The following is a 19,191-nucleotide window of genomic DNA, read 5'->3' on the forward strand; positions in this document are numbered from 1 at the left end:
TGGGAGAACATTAGCTTTACATTAATCTTATCATATATCATTTCATTGTCATGATTACAATCCCTCCATGCATCATCAAACAACCAAAGGGTATACCCCACAAGCCTGCCCCTTGGTCATCAGCCACAGCCCTTTTCCCTCTCTGGGTCTGGAGTCCCCAGCCACTCCATTGCTCCACGTCATAGTCTCTGCCTCCACCTCTAATGTCACTGTTTCTCTGGGCAGAGTCCCACACTCTGCTCTTCTCCTTTGATGGTCCCAGGGACCTCAGCTCCTGGACTGCAAAGTCAACCACTCCCCTCCTTTTGCTATACAATGTCTACCTTTACATTTCCAACCCTCACACTCAATCTTGTTAGCAATTATTCACTATTGTGCCACATGAGTGCTATCCCCATTTCTGTTCATCAGTCCCGCCCAGACAGATTGGATACTACTTAGTGGAGATTCTTATATAGACTTTAAAAATAGAATCATAGCTATTAGTTTTTAATCCAGTTATTTAGCCATTCAAAAGAATGGTTAAATAAATTCAAAGTGGATATTTTTTAATAGACATTACATGCGTATGGTATGAAACTGAAAAGTTAAAATGAATATATCGTATTGACATTAGCAACTCACAAAATTACATAGAAATCTTAAAGGGGACTCAAGTTTATGTTAATGGGGAAGGAACAACTCCAAAAAAGGAGAGGAAAAATGGTTGCCCAAGGCAAAGTCACTGAATTGTGTATGTAGAAACTGTAGAATTGCTTTTTGTTTTGCTGTGTGTAGGAGCCTTGGTTGCATAGTAGCTAGACCTCTTGGCTGCTAACCAAAGTGTCAGCAAACCCACCAGCCTCTCATTCCATAAAAGAAGGATTTGGCAGTCAGCTGATGTAAAAATTTACAGCCTGGGAAATCCTATGGGGCAGTTCTACTCTGCCCTCTAGGGCCTCTAATCAACTAGATTGCAATGGTTTTGGGGTGATTGATATATTCTCAGTAATAACCAAAAACAAAATTTTTAAGGTATGCAGTAAAATAAGTCTCTTCACCTTTTATCCTTAGTTGTTCAGATTTGCTCCCTACCTTCCTTAGATTTTTCTGTCTTTCCAGAGATATTCAAAGTGGTTTCTTAGCCTTTAATGTGCATATTAATATTAATCTCTTTAAAAATGCAGGTTCCCATTCAGTGGGTCTAGGGTGAATGTCAAGATTTTGCATTTCTAAGAAACTCCCAGGTGAGAGTGATACTGCTAGTCTAGAGACTATACTCTCATTGGCAGAAGTTGTGAGGTGTATTCATTCATATTTGTCTCTGTGTTTGTTTTATTTATTTATTTATTTTTTTGAACTGAAGAGAGCAAGATGTTCTCATAAGACACAGATCACTGATTTCTGCTACTACTTCAGCACATAATAAAGTCCCAGCTTTGAATTTTGCACTGTTACAAAATTTTCTTGTAATCTTAGCCAGAAGTGATCATTTACACAGTATTTTAAAATCAGGCCATAAATGAAGGATGAATTCTATCAATATGACAATTTGAAGGGTAGAATTGCCTGGTGTGTGAATTGCCAGGGCTGTGTGAATCCCTCTTTGCAAAAGTTCTATGTACTTTTAAATAAAATCTGCTAAAATAAGGTTTAAAAATGTCTTTAAATCTAAGTAATTTTCAAAATTTTGGTAGAGAACACATTGAAAACTTTAGCTTGCAACCAGCACCAGTAATCTAATAAAGATGTCATCATGCTTGGGAATGGTACAATTAAACTCCTTCAAATCAATATAAAGTACAAAGATCATTTAAATATTTTAAAGTCAAAGACATTAATATTGCATCTGTCTGAATAAAGTGGTCTCAAGAGATGACCATGTTCAGTATCTATCACGAGGGACACAAATGTCTTTGCTGGATCAGTATGTAAAGATAATTCTGAAAGCATGGATGCAACTCAAATAAAAATAAAAGTTTATGTTGTTTCTTGAAAATGAGGAAAAGAGGACTTAAGCTTGCATGTACCTTGCTGCAAGGTATGTTAGTATGTGTACTTATCAACATAATGTATAGTTTGGTTTTAACAAAAACAAATTTTGGAGATACTTTTCAGAACTAAAGATTTGTACCATCAAAATCTCAGTTTCTGCATTCCTGGCACAAAGAGCTAAGGAGTGAAATATGAGGGTGAGTCAGAAAGCATTGCTGCTAGGATTCCAGTTCATACAAGCAGGGTTATTCCAAATAAAAATCTGTGTTTAAAGATGTCTGTGAGAATCACATCCATGTGTGGATGGCTGCAGACAAACTTTCTCAGTAATTACATTTGTCTTAGTCTTGTTGTTGTTGTTAAGTGCAATTGAGTCGGTTCTGACCCATAGTGACCCTGTATAGGGTTTGTGAGGAGCAGCTGGTGAACGTGAACGGCCAACTTTGTGGCATATTCTGCTTTCTCAGTCCAGAGCATTAATCCTCAGGGCCACATCTGGATTTCAGTCCAGTGCATTAGGTGGCTTCATATAAAATGTCCAGTCAAAACAGTGGCTGAAAATTCAGCTTAGCAGGTTATGGTGACTGCCATTTTGGCATTCCAGAGAGTAATCATGATAGATTTTCTCACAGGACACAGGGCAATCAAGGAGATTTGTTAGAAAGATTTAAGAAAGTTGAAAAGTGCACGAATGAGAATAAGGTTTCCCTAAATCAAATGGTTTTGAAAATGAACACAGTTTGATTCCCTTGAGGATGCCAAAGCTGTGATTTTGAGATGCAACACCACTTCCAGAAGTATATATATCTTAGATAGATGATATGTTAAGAAACAATAACTTCACATTATTTATATATATATATATATAGTTTTTTAAAAAAACTTTTTATTGTGAATTGAGTGAAGGTTTACAGCGCAGATCACCAGTTTTACATTTAACAAATTACAAGCTTTGTTTCGTTACATGGGTGCAATCCCTTCCATGTACCAAGAGTTAGCAGTATTTACCTCTATTCACTTTAACTATTACATTCCGTCCTGTGTCCCCACTACCTTCATCTTTCCTTTGCTAAACCTCCTTCTTGTTTTATATTGTCTGCCATGTCACCCATGTAAACATGTGTCTACCCTGTAGCCTATGAATAATTTTCCCTCACCACCCCTTAACAATCATAGATTGTTTCTTTTTACAATGTTGGTCTCACAATATTTGTCCTTTTGTGATTGACTAATTTTACTCAGCATAATGTCCTCTGGATTCAACCATGTTGTGAGATGTTTCACACATTCATTATTCAACGTTTTGCAGTATTCCATTGTATGTATGTACCAAAGTTTGTTTAGCCATTCTTCTGTTAATGGACTACTTAGCTTGTCTCAATCTGTCTGATATGTCTGTCTCTTTATTTTTTTAATGTTTTGTTGTGAATTATGTGATAGTTTACATGGGAGAACATTAGCTTTACTTCATCCTATCATATATCGTTATACTGCCATGGTTACAAACCCCTCCATGCATCATTAACCAACTAAATGGTACACCCCACAAGCCTGTCCCCAGGTCATCAGCACACAGCCCCTTTCCTTCTCTGAGTCTAGAGTTCCCTGCCCTTCCATCTCCCCACGTCATCGTCTCTGCCTCCATCTCTGGCATCACTGTTTCTCTGGGTAGAGTCCCACACTCTGCTGTTCTCCTTTGATGGTCCCAGGGACCTCTGCTCCTAAACTACAAAGTCAATCACTCCCCTACTTTTGCTACAAAATGTCTACCTTTACATTTCCAACCCTCACAGTCAGTTTGGATAGTAATTATTCACTATTGTACCACATGAGTGCTATCCACATCTCCTTTCATCAGTCCTGCCCAGACAGATTGGACATTACTCAGTGGAGAGTCTACCTTCCTCCATGGCCTCTGGATCTTGGATCCCTCTTGAAAACTTGTAAGCCTGTCACTTCTTGCCTTTGTAGCTCCCCACCCCCCCACCCCCATTTTGGGCAGCCAATGTCTAAGTAGCCCATCCCTGTCTACCATGCGTATTGAGGGGGTGGTAATGACCCTCACTGTAATAAAGATTTGTTCCTCTAAAAACTACTGCATCCATAGGTGTAGGTCAAGTTCATCAAATTGTATCAGATTACTCTTTTTTTCCCCTCCTTGTTCTTCTAGCTGAGCTCTGATCATCCAGCCATTGAAGTCAGGTCAAGTGGGTATTATCTGCAAGTATGAGTGTTCTTGTGCATATGCCCTCACTTCTTATCAGCTGGATGCTTCATTCTCCCCTCTAGTCCTCTGTGGCTATGTCACTGACTCTGGGCCCAGGAGTCCCCAGGTCTTGCCACACTGCTGGCCAACCAGGTCTCCAACCGGGTTCACAGGAGTCTATTGACCGTTGTAGGGCTTAGCCTGCAGCTTCATTGCTGTTTTTCCTTTACTTCCCTTTATCGGTGATGAACATGGTCACCAACCAGAGCGTGTATTCCCATTGAGTCTTAGTCTTGAAAGGGATTTGTCCTGAAGGGGCTCGACCACTTGCCTTGATGTTTCCTGGGCAAGCAACTTGCTTGTTCTTGTAGTAATCAGTCAGACTGCCATTATTGTTTTGTATTTTTCCTGTAGGTCTTTCTTTCAAGAAGTATCTTCTATTTTTCTAGCCTCTCCAGGCTGGTCTCTTTGTCCTTTCCAGTGGAAATTCCCCACCTCAGGAGACTCTGGATGGGGTTCAGGATTCCACCTATGGTCTTATGTAATGCAAAGGCTCTATAGGAAGCCTCCTTCATTGGGCATGTCGTAGCCCCATTTTAGGTATTCCAGTCAGTTAGGAGTCCTGGTGTGGTGCTGTGTTAATGTATCAGACTGTAAAGCTGATTGAACTGCAAGGTCAGTGGTTCAGGCTCACCAGCCCCTCCCCGGAAACCCTCTACAGGGTCACTATGGGTTGGAACTGACTCGATGGCACTTCACAACAACAACAACAATCAGTTATAGGCAGAAGGCAGACTTACAAGCTTTCTATGGTGATATTTCTGGCTATCCCTTTCTCTTCCCCTGAAATGTCTATTTTATAATTGTATGCCAGGAAAACCAAGATTCAAAAGACAGCCAACTGAGATGGAGACAGAGAGGATGACATGAAGAGATGGAGTGCCTGGGGAGTTGAGACCCAGAGAGGGAAAAGCACTGGGTGCTGAGAACCATGGGGTGGGGAGGGACATGCAAGGTATACCCTTTTGCTGGGGGATGATGCATGCACGGGATGATAACTAAGGCAATGAAATGATGTACGATAGAATGAATGCAAAACTAATGTTTCCCGATGTAAAATATCACTCATTACACAATAAAACATTTATTTAAATAAAAAAAAAAAAAGCCAGCCAAGCATGTTAACATTATTTTCCCATTCCAACCATGTCTCAATCCCTGTATCCCAGAGGTCTGTTGTTCCAAGGTTGTGTATACATCATTATTTACCTCTGTCCCACTTAGCCCATGCAAACCTGCCTAATTGTTTTCCCATCCACCTGTTCTTCCATACCCCTTCCCCTTATTGTGTATTGCCCTCCTACCTAGCACCCAGACTATCCTATGTCTATTCCCTACCCTGTGCTTCACCTTCCCCTCACCCCCGCACATCCCAGTAATCCACATAGAATCACCCTCACCCCCCTTTAGTATGGGTTCTTTTTCTTAGTCTTTTACAGTAGTGGCTCTATGCAGTATTTCTCCTTTTGTGACTAACTAATTTCACTCAACATAATGTCCTCAAGGTTCATCCATCCAAGGTTCAACAGCTTTCTTGTTGTTCTCCAAGATAACATAATATTCCATTGTGTGTATGTACCACAATTTGTTTATCCATTCTTCCGTTGATGGGCACTTAAGCTGTCTCCATCTTTTTGCTATTGTAAATAGTGCTGATATGAACATTGGTGTGCATATATCTACTCATGTTATGGCTCGTATATCTTGTGGGTAAATACCAAGTAGAAGAATTGCTGGATCATAATGTATTTCTATTTCCAACCTTCTGAGGAAGCGTCATATTGCTTTCCAGAGAGGTTGGACCATTTTGCTATCTCACCAGCAATGTAGGAGCATCCCAGTCTTTCCACATCCTCACCAGCATTTATTGTCCTCTACTTTTTTTTATCTTTGTTGTTATTGCTGGCGTGAGATGATATCTCATTGATTTGCATCTCTCTAATGGCTAGTGACCGTGAACATTTTTTCATCTGTTGGCAGCCTGGGTCTCCTCCTTGATGAAGTGTCTGTTCATGTCCTGTGCCCATTTTTTTAATTGGGTTATTTGTCTTTTTCTTGTAGGGGTGTTGTTGTTTCCCATATTTTAGAAATGAGTCCCTTGTCTGATGTGTCATTGCAAAAGATTTTTTCCCATTCTTTGGGTTCCCTTTGTGCTCTTCTGGTGAAGTCTTTTGATGCGCATAAGATTTTAATTTTTAATGTGTCCCCCTCATCTATTATGTCTACTTTTATTTGTGTAGTTTTAAAAATGTATGGTAGTCTGTGTATTCCCTGAATTAGTGTCCTCACATTTGTCTCTATTTTTTCATAGATGGCCTTCATAATTTTGGGATTCACCTTTAGGTCTTTAATCCATGCTGAGTTGGTTTTGTATAAGGAGTGAGGTAAAGGTCTGTTTAATATTTTGCATATTGCTTTCCCACATTGTTATATTTTTTATTTAGTAAAGGTCTCTATGATTTTTCATAGCTGTACTTTTTTTCTTACCATCATGCGACTTTTAGGATTCTCTTTGATGCCAAGTCAGGTTCTATAAATGACTCTAATGTTTTACATGGTTCCAGGGGTCTGTCATATGGAGTGTTCTCAGGATGTGTGCTGAGAAGGTTGTTTAAGGTTCTTTGGAAAAAGTTATTTGTACCTGCCTACGTGTGGCACTGTGGGTTAATGCACCAGATTGAAAAACAGTTTGAAAAAACTGCAGGGTTGGTGGTTCAAGCTCAGCAATCACTCCTTGGAAACCCTCTACAGGGTCGCTATGGGTCGGAACCAACTGCACAGCACTTAACAACAACAACAACATCTGTGGTTCAAACACAATAACAATTGTGAGGATGGTGTAGTACTGGGTAGTGTTTCATTCTGTTGTCATAGGGTCGCTATGAATTGCAATTAACTCAGTGGCACCTAATGGCAACAGTCCTGAGCATGCACTAAACTACTTAGAGTCATAGTCCACAAACCTAAGCTATATTGTAGTGTACTAAGTGGTATGAACACAGTTATCGAAAACAAAGTGTGTCTCTGAAGTTTCAATTGAATAAAAATAATTTGGCTTCCTGCTCTCATAAAGATTTGCAGCCTAAGAATCCCTACACAGGGTTGCTATGAGTATGGATGACACTTAACTTTAACATATTAAAACAATATCAAAAACACTAGAGCAAGCGTAAATATACAAGAGAGAGAATACACAATTCTGATGAATTTGTATGTTCAATGTGGGATTTCAAAAAACTTTCCAGCTTAGATCTATGCTTCTATGCTCCTTGAAGTACCCATCCACTTGCATCCACCTTTAGTAGTACTGTGTACATTAAAAGGTCATGATGAAATGGTAAACCAGATCATGTGAATAACAACTACTTTTCCATAGCCTCTGCTACACTGTGAGTGGGATTATGCAAAATATTTTGGAACCAAGAAAGTTACTGTCATAGTTTTTATATACTGACTTCTTAGAGGAAATGATGAAGTGACATAAAGGTTGCTGAGAGAACCCAAATTGTTTGGCACATGTCACCCCTTGACTTTTAACAAATTGTCCCAGTGGAAACAGATTCTGTGGCTTTGGATTCTTTGGGGATATGAAGAAGTGAATATATTTTTCTAGGAATTTATTCATTTCTTCTGAGTAGAGAAGAAGTCATTTTGTACAGGAAGAATGCATGACATGATAAACACAGTCTTACTCATATACCAAAGTTTAATCCTTAGCTTGGGTCTTTGAACAGGATGAGAAGTTCTTCAAGGTCTCAACATTCTCATCCAAAAAATAGAATGCAAAGAGTTAGTAGACCAATGTTTGTCCTCTTTTTTTTTTTTTTTTTTTTAATTCTATAGCTTTCTGTTCCTATCCCCACCCTCTTTGTGCTCTAGAAGTCAAAGATGTCTAGAATACCTCCATTTGAATGTAAAAGTGTTTATCTATACTCATATTAGGAGTTTGGACAAGATGACATTGGTCTCTACTATCTGTGAAATTCCTTCTGGTGATCAGTGACAACATTTTGTTAAGGAAGCAGTTAAAGATATAATCAAATGCAATATGGTTAGATCCTATTGGTTAGTAGCACTGACTGAATGCATATAAAAGGATGACTTAGAACTAAGCAAGGAAAGGTTTCATGGCATTTAACTGAATATTGCATATGCATAATTGATTCTTTAAAAGGTTAAATACTTTTAGCACATGTATGGATAGTGATATACCCATGATAGGTTTATAATCTTTGTGGCAGTGACTTTGTTTTACATAATTCTAAAGTAAATGTCATATTTTTTCTCTGGGGATTCCAGCACTGGTATTTAGAACAGCATATGTTTTCAAGTAGATAGCTGGGAAAGAAGAACTACTCTTTCCCAAACAGAAGTACTAATCATGTAGCCAGGACACTAAGCTTTATGGGGTGCTGACAGCCACTAAATTCTCTTTGGAATTGAAATGCAATTACATATTGAGGATAAGTGCTAAATATAAACTGAAAAGACCAAATACATGCTTTTTATTTTCTATTTTGCCTTGTTTGTGTAGTATGTTTGAAGACAGAATTAACTACCACAACACATTATAATCCTTAATTGAAACACAGATCAGACAATGTGGTGAATCCTTCAGCAGCTCTTTGCAGCAGTGTACTACCCTCAGGACTGTATTTTCTTGCACCAATCTAAGTTTATAAAAATACTCAGGAAATTAATGAAGGAAGCAAGTCACTAAGGACTATGCAGGATGAAATAATATAATGTATAACTTTAAAGTCAGAAAGAAAAAAAACTAGGCAAGATGTTGCATGAGGCTATATGCATAGGTGACAAAATCGATATTAATTGGAACGTCTATCACAAATTCTGATGTGGTGCTGTAGCATAAGCACTGGACTGCTAACCACAAAGTTGATGATTCAAACCCACCAACTACTCCTTGGAAACCTTATATAGGGTCGCTGCGGGTCAGCACCAACTCAACAGCACTTACCAACAATAACAATTACAAAAATAAGAAATATATAGGTTTCTTTGGAGGAAATAAGGACAAGTTTCTAGAAAGACTGAAAGTAGAAAGATGGGGAAAGGTCCAGACAAATGCTAATAAAAGAAAACTAATGAGGCTTAGTAAATAAAGGACAAAATGGATTTCAGGACAAAATGTTATGAGGTATATTCTTTCTGTCTCTAATTCTTTCCACCCCATTCATCCTCTGAACCTACTCTAGCCAGACATCTCCTAATTGTCTAGGACTTTTGGTAGTCACCTACATCTATTTTTATCTTATTGCTTTCTAACTATGTTTAAAGCCTAGAATCTTTACTTTCTCAACTCTGGTTGATAATTGTGTCCCAGTTATTTGGTTCTTACCAGATGCTGTGTTTTGATATTATTGGTATTCATGCCATTATTTAACTAAATGGTAATCTCTTAGAACTAGATAATTTCTTTAAATACTCCATAACTTCATGGTAGAACCTACCATGCAATGGGACCATGTCACCTGACGTATAGCAGAAAGTCATAAACGTGCCACAGTTGAATGAAAATGACTTCTGAAAGCACATTAAAAACTCTGACATGGTGTTTGAGTACGTTGTCAGTACAATGCATTTACAGTTTCTAAGCATTTTCTCAGCCAAAATATTAAAATAGAGGGAGGAGACATATACCCTATGGTTAATGACCCAAAGCTGTGCAGAGTTAGTGAGGACAAGACCATGGTCCCACTGCCAAGTCGAGGACAGCCCTTCTATAAATCTCACTGGGAACTCACACAAGTTCATCATGAATGTGTGATTTCTAAGTGCAGAAAGGACACCTAATTAACACTTCTAATCTCCTCATTCTCACCTAGGACAGTCCAACACACAATATACAGTTAATAGTTGCAAAGTGTATGTGAAAGAATTAAAGATTCATCTGTAGTGATCTCACTTACGCCCATGACTTCAAGACAATATTTCTTTGAAAACTTCCCAGTGTTACTCTTTAGCTCTGATGTCCTTCCACAGGAAGAGGCCAACTGGAAGGGTGCAAGAATCATCCCATTCACATAGGATGCAGATGCAAGCACTTAAATTGGTACTTTGAAGTTAGAAGTTGATTGAAGCAAGACTGTGTAAAGTGGATTTGGTTCTGCCAGTTGATGGTTGAATATGTTTGGAAACAAGGTAATAGAAGTGTGAAATGAGATGTGGAAGCCCATGGGATAGATCTTCAGCACTTGTCCTGAATGGGCACTGGGGAGTGTCTGGAATCCCTTCTTTCTCATACCTTATAGGTTGACTTTCTGCTGCAGATCTGTTAAACCTACTGTTCTTTAAATAGGGAATGCCTAATGCTGGTGTGGTACTGTAGGTTAATGTGCTGGACTGCAAAGTCAGTTTGAATTGCAAGGTTGGTAGTTCAAGCTCAGCAGCTGCTCTTTGGAAACCCTATACAGGCTCGCTCTCGGTCAGAACCAACTCGATGGCAGTTAACAACAACACAAAAACAAAGGTTATGATAGGATATATGTTAAAAGTGTCCACTTCTGTCCATAGTTATTCTCTCTACAAATAACCACAGTTACCAGTTATTCCATTTAGTTTAGGTATATAGAAACATTTCATATTCGAGTTATACAAATATCTGCTTATATGTATTTATGTACATTTCAGACACATATTTTATATAATTTTTTAAATTTTTTATGTACAATTTTAACAATAAATTTTCCTATATTTAATTTTTTTTTTTTTATTATCTTCAAAATCCTAACCGTAACCCTGTCTGGTATACTGACAGTGTCTGATATTTGTTTCATGAGTGAATGCATGAGTGAGTTAATAAAAATCTCAAATTCATTCTGAACCTAAAATCACCTGCCAGTAGGTTTTATAAATGTCTTACTTCATCCCATTTTCAGGATGCATCGTTTTTGCCAATAAACGTTGTATCTATTCTTCAAATATATCATATCTATCACTCAAAGTTCATTTCTGAACATTCTTCTTCACAAAACCTTTCATGAATGTTAGTAATCGGTTTCCTCCACGAAGTATTTCTAAACATTTTTCTTCAGTCATTATTTCTAAACACACACACAAAAACTGTATTATTTTCAATTCTCCTCTGATTTTTATTTGCTAAAACAATAACAGTGACCCCGACATAGGACCTCAACAGTTAAGTGTCATCGAGTCATTTCCAACCCATACCAACACTGTACAGGGTTTCTGAGGAGCAGCTGGTGAGCTTGAACTGCCAACCTTGCAGTTCATACGGGTTTGCAACCTGGCTCATTAACCATCAGCACCATACCATATAAATGTAGAGATTAAATAGATAATATATATGCAATGCTTAGCAAAACATCTGGCACGAATAATTATCAAAAAAATCATTATTGAGTGTTATTCACATTGTCACTCTACACAGGATGACAAGGATGGGCAACTTGGACATTGACTACCCAAAATGGGGGTGCTACAAAGGCAAGAAGTGACTGGCTTTCAAGCTTTCAAGAAGGAACCTAGTTCCATAGGGTGTGGGGGAAGTTAGAATCTCCACTGAGTGGTGTCCAACATGTCTGGATGGGGCTGATGAAAGGAGATGGGGATAAGAATCCTGTGGTTCAATAATGAATGATTGCTAAAAGTCTGACTGTAAGTGTTGGAAATGTAAAGGTAGACGTTGTGTAACAGAAGGAGAGAGTGGTTGATTTTGCGGTTCAGGAGCGGAGGTTTCTGGGACCATGAAGGGAGAGGAGTGGGGTGTGGGACCCTGTCCAGAGAAGCAGCAACTCCAGAGATGGAGGCAGAGATGATGACGTGGAGAGATGGAGCAGTTGGGGACTCTGAACTCTGGGAGGGAGAGGGTCTGTGTATTGACAGCCAGGGGGCAGGCTTGTGGGGTGTACCCTTTGGTTGTTTGATGATGCATGCAGGGAATTGTAATCATTGCAGTAAAGCAAAATAGGATAGGATGAATGTGGAGCTGGTGTTCTCCTATGTGGTGGTGGTGGTAAGTGCCTTCGAGTCGGTTCCGACCCATAGTCTATCATATAATTCACAATTAAAAAAAAAAAAAAAGTCAGTGGTTCATCGCCACCAGCTGCTCCTTGGAAACCCTGTACAGGGTTACTATGGTTTAGAATCAACTCGATGGCACTTAACAACAACAACACAACACACTTATAAAGTAACATTATTAACCTTGTAAGATATCTGTTGGTACTCTGCTAATAAGATCTTGGCTTAGATTTGAGATCATATACAGACCATTTTCTTATACTTCAGTGCCCTTCAGCACAGTTGCCAGGTCAACTAATGATGTTCAATGCCTTTCAGCAGAAGTGCCGGGATTGACCCTTAAGCAATTAAATATAGACATAGATGAATAAATAAATATTCCAGGTGTTTCTCCTCTCCGAGGAGTTGCCTTTTACACTGTCTTTCTGTGTCTGTCTCACTATTTCATTTTGAGATAAGCCAAACTAAAGAAACTGATTTATTAGAATGATTGAATAAATTGCTCAAGTTCACCTTTATATTAATTGGTAGATAAGAACTTGAATCCATATTCATAAACACTTCAGAGTCAGGCCAGTGAATACTATAGTCCCCCACAGTGTGTTACAAAATGGCAAGACTCTTATATTCTGCTAATCAACCATATTTTACGTTTTGGAATATCTCCTTTCTAACACAGCACACCAGGATATGCATTTTAGAGACTGGTGCCTAAATATATGTGTTTGTAACTTGTTGACGAAATTAAAATTAAAAAAGACTTTTTATTCCTATTTAGTTGCTGAATCTCTTCTCCTGTTTTTCTACAGACAGTAACTTCATCCTCGCTAATGCCCAGGTGGCTAAGGGTTTCCCCATAGTCTACTGTTCGGATGGCTTCTGTGAGTTGGCTGGATTTGCCCGAACTGAAGTCATGCAGAAGAGTTGCAGCTGCAAGTTCTTATTTGGAATTGAAACCAATGAGCAACTGATGCTTCAAATAGAAAAGTCATTGGAGGAAAAAACAGAATTCAAAGGAGAAATTATGTTCTACAAGAAGAACGGTGAGTTAGCTTTCTTTGGTGCTTGCTGGGATCTGAGAAAGATCATCTTTCAAGTCAATATTTTTTCTAATCTTGCCATTAAAGCGTATGGTATTTCTGATAAATACCATCTGTTCTAGAAATTCCATAAATGATTTAGCCATTAACAACATAAACTACCTGGAAATTTAGCGTTAGAATTATAACAATTTGATGTTAATATATTAACTTAGTTGATAGATGTTAAATAAACTATACTACTATTATATTATGATCATTATAGTGGTAATATACAGGTATTAATGGATGTGCTTTTGTCTGGAGATATTTTTTTCCCCAGATTCTATTCCTTTAAGAACCACATTCCAATGCCAGTCATTACGGAAACCTGAGAATTCTGTGGCCTAAAGGCAAATTAATTTAAAAGATATCAGGAGATGAGTTCTGTTTCAGTCCTCTGACCACATAGTCGTTCTTGCTACTCTCTTAAGCCATTAAGACAAAACAAGAGACATGATATCTCAGGGTAGGAATAAACTTGTCTGAACTTTTAGCTGCCTCTGGGGAGATACTAAACATTTTCTGTTGGCTGCAGTTTGTGACTCTCCTAAGTGAAGGAGGATGGGAGTGATATCTGGAGTGCTTGGGTCCCATGTGGAAGTAGACACGATTAACTTATGAACAGTGGTTGTTGGGATAAACCCAAGAGACAATATTTTGAGGCCATGCTAAACTGAAAATTAGAACAAACCTGGATATTTCCAATTACTAAATATCTACCTCTTTCTTTAATAGTTTTCCTTTCTTTTTTCTTTTTAATTTAATAACATTACCCTGTGAGTTTTACCTGGGCACGTGGTTACCAAGCAAGAAATTATATTTCCCAGTCTTGTTCAGTTAGGTTGGGCATGTGACTAATCTCAAGTCAATGGTAGGTGAGAGGGAATGATTTGTGCAACTTCCTGGTTAATTCTTTTAAATAGAAAATTGTCCTCTAACTTTTCTCCCATAAGTCAGAATGTTAAGGTAAGACTGACTTGCCAGATTCAACCATTTGACAAGGTCAGTACCATACAAGAATGTAAAACAGCAAGAGAGAAGAAACCTTGTTATTTGGACAGTTTGAGAGAGAGTGATTTACATTTCTGTTTTGTTTAAGTCACTATATTTTTGGGTTCTTTTTGTTACAACATTTGACTTGTTCTCTAATACAGAGTTTTGTAACATTGGCACTATTGATATTTTGGTTTGGATAATACTTTGTTGCATGAAGCTATCTTGTGTATTGTGGGTGATTGTCAGTACCCCTGGCCCATACCTGCTAGATGCCAGTAACACCCAGTAGTGAAAATTCATGTGTCCAGGTTATTAGATGTTGCCAATCCACTGCCATTGAGCCAATCCAGTTCATAGTGATCCTGTAGAACAGGGTAGAACTGTTACTTAGGGTTTCCAAGACAATCTTTACAGGGAGTGGCTGGTGAGTTTGAAATGCCACCGTTGCATTTAGCAGTTCAATGTTTGGCCCATTGCACCACCATTGCTGCTTCAGAGGTCCCCAGGGGACCAAATTTCCTCTGGTTGAGAACAATTGCTTTAATTAGTACAGTAGCAAGTCTCATTTTGATTTCTGAAAAAAAAAAAAAAATGTAGGCAGATGGCAGTTATTTGTGATAGCATCATGAGAATAGGTACAAAGATTTCTCCAATATAAATAAAAGGTGTCAGCATTCTCAAAATGTATAGGGACTATTTCAGTTAATGATCTTGTCTACTAGCAATAGAAAAACACATTATAATGGTGTAAGGAATAAAAACTTATCCTGGAGGTGAAAGAGGTAGTTCTAGAGTTTGTTAACTGATGGTGTCATGTCATAATTAAGGAGGCAAGTTCTTTTAACATATATATTTGCTAAGTTTCCTTTTATGGAAGATGTGTTTAGGCATGTATGTGTGTGTGTCTGTCTGTGGTGTCAAGGGAATAGCTTTGCATGGAACAAAAAATGTATGTGTGAATATTCTTTACATTGTGATTTCATTCTTGATTTCCTTTGACCCTATCCCCCTTGCGTATAACAATAATGTTGCTTTCCTAATACGTAGCTTTGGGGTCAGTGACTGAAGGAGAGAATTTGTCTACATGTAGAAACTTCATTCCCTTTTTGAAGTTATTTGCCGGGGACTGGGGGGAGGGGGGCAGAAATGTTCTTTGATCATGTAGATTTGGATACACAATAGCCATTAAATGTTGGAGAACACCTCTCTGGGAAGAACAGCCCAATTCTTTGCCACTAAGAACAGATTTCAGACTTTGTGTCCTTGCCCATGTCAGTAGATGAGGCATATATAGCAACTGTGATCAACTAAAAAGGATTCTGGCTCTATATAATCATACCATAAACACTAAAAAGAGAGCCTAATATAAAAGAAAATGGAGAATGTCATTGAGAACGTAGACTGCTCCCGAGTGATAAAACTGCTATCCAGTGGAACAAAGGGAAAAGGGATACCATTTGTCTGAAATATCCGCTGACTACAGACTTGTCCTTCCTAAGCTAGGCGCCTTGTGTAGGTCACTCTGAGTCCCTTTGAATGTATTCCTTTGTAAATTTCCTCAAAATATCCAAATGTAGCATTATTGAGAAAAGGTGTAGACTAAGGAGGAGAATCTAGGTGTGAAATCCAAAGGATGGAGACTTTGTAAGGCAAATGAGTAGAATATATGGAGCACAGGGTGGGGAGAGTCAACAGCCAGAAATGTGTTAAGCCCATTTTTAAATAAGATGCCTGAAATAACCCATGTGGGCAAAAGTCATTAATGACATAAATCTGCACTAAGCCAGTCACCAAGGGGAATTGTAAGACATTCTGAGATAAGCAACTGATCCAGTTACAAGTGACTGAAAATGCTCTTGACCTTATGCTAATCCTGCTATATTATAACTATTTAGATAAATGTTTGTCTCCAATCTCAGCCTTTGAAGGCACAGGTTATGTATTAGTTATTTACATATTTCCAGTGCCTAAGGCCTTGAGTCAAAAGAACTGTCTATCACATAATTTCTAAATAAATGATTACTGGATGGAATTGAAATTGATTTTAGAGGAACATACGGATATTTTAGGAATGAATGGATTTCTGACTTTTAATACTTGGTTCTTATGAGCTTTCTTCTTTTAAAGGTCGTTTTCTTGTAACATCTTTGGGAAAGTGTGTGCCTGTCTCTCATCCTATCCAGAGACATTTCAACATTCTGGATTGAGTTCCTTTGTTCACTGGCTCCTTTAATTGCTCTTACTGTTCTGATCTCACAGGAATGATGATGAAGAATACCACTGCCTTCACTTTGCAGCCTAGCCCTGCAATTCTAATAACCTGGCCCAAGGCTGGAAATTTGAAGTAGATTATACTAAAGGTTTAGGACATCGAATGAAAATTATCACAAAGGACAGCACAGTTCGATCAAAATGACAAATGTACCAGGTTACTGAGTCCAGGAGAAAATAAAAGTATGAAATTCTCCACTGGCATTATCTATTTGAAAAAACTCCAGCTCTTAGTCTTATTTTAAGTGTTAGAGTATGTCCTTCTTTCCCTCATTACTCCATCTTAAAGATGGACTTTTCTTTAATTTAGCACTTCACATCTGCTAGTTGCTCCTTGGAAACCCAGGACAGGGCTGTTCTGAGTTGGAACTCACTCCGTAGCACATAACAACAACAAAAACATAGGAAGAAAACCAATATAAAGAAATAAGTTATTTTAAAATTAGGTATTAATTGTTGTTAAGTGCCGTAGAGTTGGTTTCCACTCATAGTGACCCTGTTTTCCAGGATCAGCTGGCGGATTTGAACTGCTGACCTTGGGGTTCTCAATCTAGTGCTGATCCACATCACCACATCAGAAGTCCTCTGAGCCATAATCAACCTGACGGTACTTTAAAACAATAATACATGCTCACTCGAACTAAAAGTAACTATATTTCCTAATTCTGTGTGTGTTCTCTTACTTCACAAGCAATACAAGGATAAGTCAAAAAGTCAGACAAAATCACAGAAATATTTATTAATCAAAATTTTTTAAATATGTAACTATTGTTCTTTGGTACTCTTAAATCTAGATGTATACACTTCCAAAGGTGTTTTCATCTTTGTGGCATTGTGGGTTAATGTGCCAGACTGCAAAGCCATTTGAACTGCAAGGTTGGTGGTTCAAGTTCACCAGCGGCTCCTCAGAAACCCTGTACAGGGTTGCTATGGGTCAGAACTGACTTGATGGCATTTAACAACAACAATCCTTCCCAAAAGATTTCTGTGCTCTTTAATTTGTACCACATAAAATGGCAGTTTAGACATCCTCAAGGGTTACAAACTGTACTCCATTTAAATGTTCTTTGAGGTTGGGGAACAAAAAGAAGTCTGAAGGGGCAAAATTAGGGTAGTAGTTGGATAGGATACGATTTCTCAGAGAAATTATCCTTTTCTATCCTCAAAGAATAAGCAGGTGAATTGTTGTGATGGGAAAAAAATTCCTCATAACATCTTCCATGGCCTTTTACTCACCAACAAAGGTTTCACTTTTCCTCACTTCTTAATAATAAATCCCTGTTATTGCCCTGTGTCCACGGAGAAAATTTATCAAGATTGCCAATTTAGAATATCAAAAGATAGTTGCGGGAACTTTCTGAGCTGACCTTTCTGCTTTAAATGGAACTGACCTATCAGTTCCTTTCAGAAGCTACTAGATAGAAATGTAGATAAAAGTGGAAGTTAAAAAATTAAAATTGTTCAGGAAATACTAAGTGACATGATGAGTCAGGAAGATACTGGAACAAAGAAACTGAAGCGGTTTCTTTGGGCCTAACATGAGTTGGGAAGAGAAGAAAAGACTGACAGAATAGAAATAGAGGAGGAGAAATGAAAATAAAGCAAGAGATAAATGGAGAGACATCTGTGGCATTTTCCACATTTCCCCCAAAATGTCTAAAGGTAGATTTGATGGGCTAGCTGCCTAGGATTTCAAACACTGATTCATAGATATTAAAATGTAGGGTATTTATTTATAGGTACCACCTAAAGTAGTTTCTATACTATCGAGTATATATCTCACACATTGGGCAAACTCACTGTTTTCACTGACATAGGACTATTTCTGAATAAGATATATTCATTTCAGGTTGTGAGGTCTGCTTATGATTAAAAAAAAAAAGGAAACCAATTATTTGATTACCTTCATCCTTTTCATGGCAGAAAAGTATCCTAATAAACATTACTTATAGTATTAAATTTATATTTAAAATATTTTTGGTGACCCCTATTCTATCTAGTTAATACAACTCTGCTGACTTTTTAAAAGAATCTCTCATTATGCCCTATGGGTATTTTAGAACTGGAACTTAATATAGGAAAGAAGGCAAAAGCCTTGGGGCCATAGGATGTCAGATTATCCTCAAAATTAAAATTTTACATGTACAGTATATATGACTTTCATATGATTGTTAAAGATAAGTTTCTAGAATTGTGTGCAGAGTGAGTTCCATCATGATGCAAATTTCAGAGTAAGAGGTATGGTGACCATTCATGTAATAAGTTAACAATTAGAACATGCTAAAAAATGTAAAGTGTAATGTCTAGTCTTGTGTCTTCTGTGGATATAAAAGTTCTTGTTCTAGCATAGTCATGAACTGAAGTCATTGTAGAATTTCACCATATTTAGAGAGTGATGAAGCAGCCCAGCCATGCATCTATTTCAACAAGAGTTGACAAAGCCTGGCTTCAGAATACAGGAAGATAAAATAAGCTTTATGCTAACATTGAATGAGACCTGGGGAGGAAGGAAAAATAAATCTGTGCAAAACAAGGTTGCTCCTCAAGTGTAAATTGCTACAATTTGATGAATTTGACCTATATTTATGGATGTAGTAG

The 19,191-nt window shown here is 37.9% G+C and overlaps 1 protein-coding gene across 1 annotated transcript in view; it reads left to right on the top strand.

The window, feature by feature from the left end:
- LOC102832836 (potassium voltage-gated channel subfamily H member 8-like) overlaps window positions 1–19,191 on the top strand; it is a gene marked incomplete at its 3' end in the record, with an annotated part of 520,053 nt that overhangs the window by 190,599 nt on the left and 310,263 nt on the right. Inside the window, exon 2 of the mRNA XM_006874245.1 lies at window positions 13,054–13,287. Within this exon, the coding sequence (XP_006874307.1) occupies window positions 13,054–13,287 (234 nt within the window). The remainder of the gene's footprint in view (window positions 1–13,053; window positions 13,288–19,191) is intronic.

The sequence above is a fragment of the Chrysochloris asiatica genome, unplaced genomic scaffold (assembly GCF_000296735.1).
Source record: "Chrysochloris asiatica unplaced genomic scaffold, ChrAsi1.0 scaffold00267, whole genome shotgun sequence".
Classification (NCBI taxonomy): Eukaryota; Metazoa; Chordata; class Mammalia; order Afrosoricida; family Chrysochloridae; genus Chrysochloris; species Chrysochloris asiatica.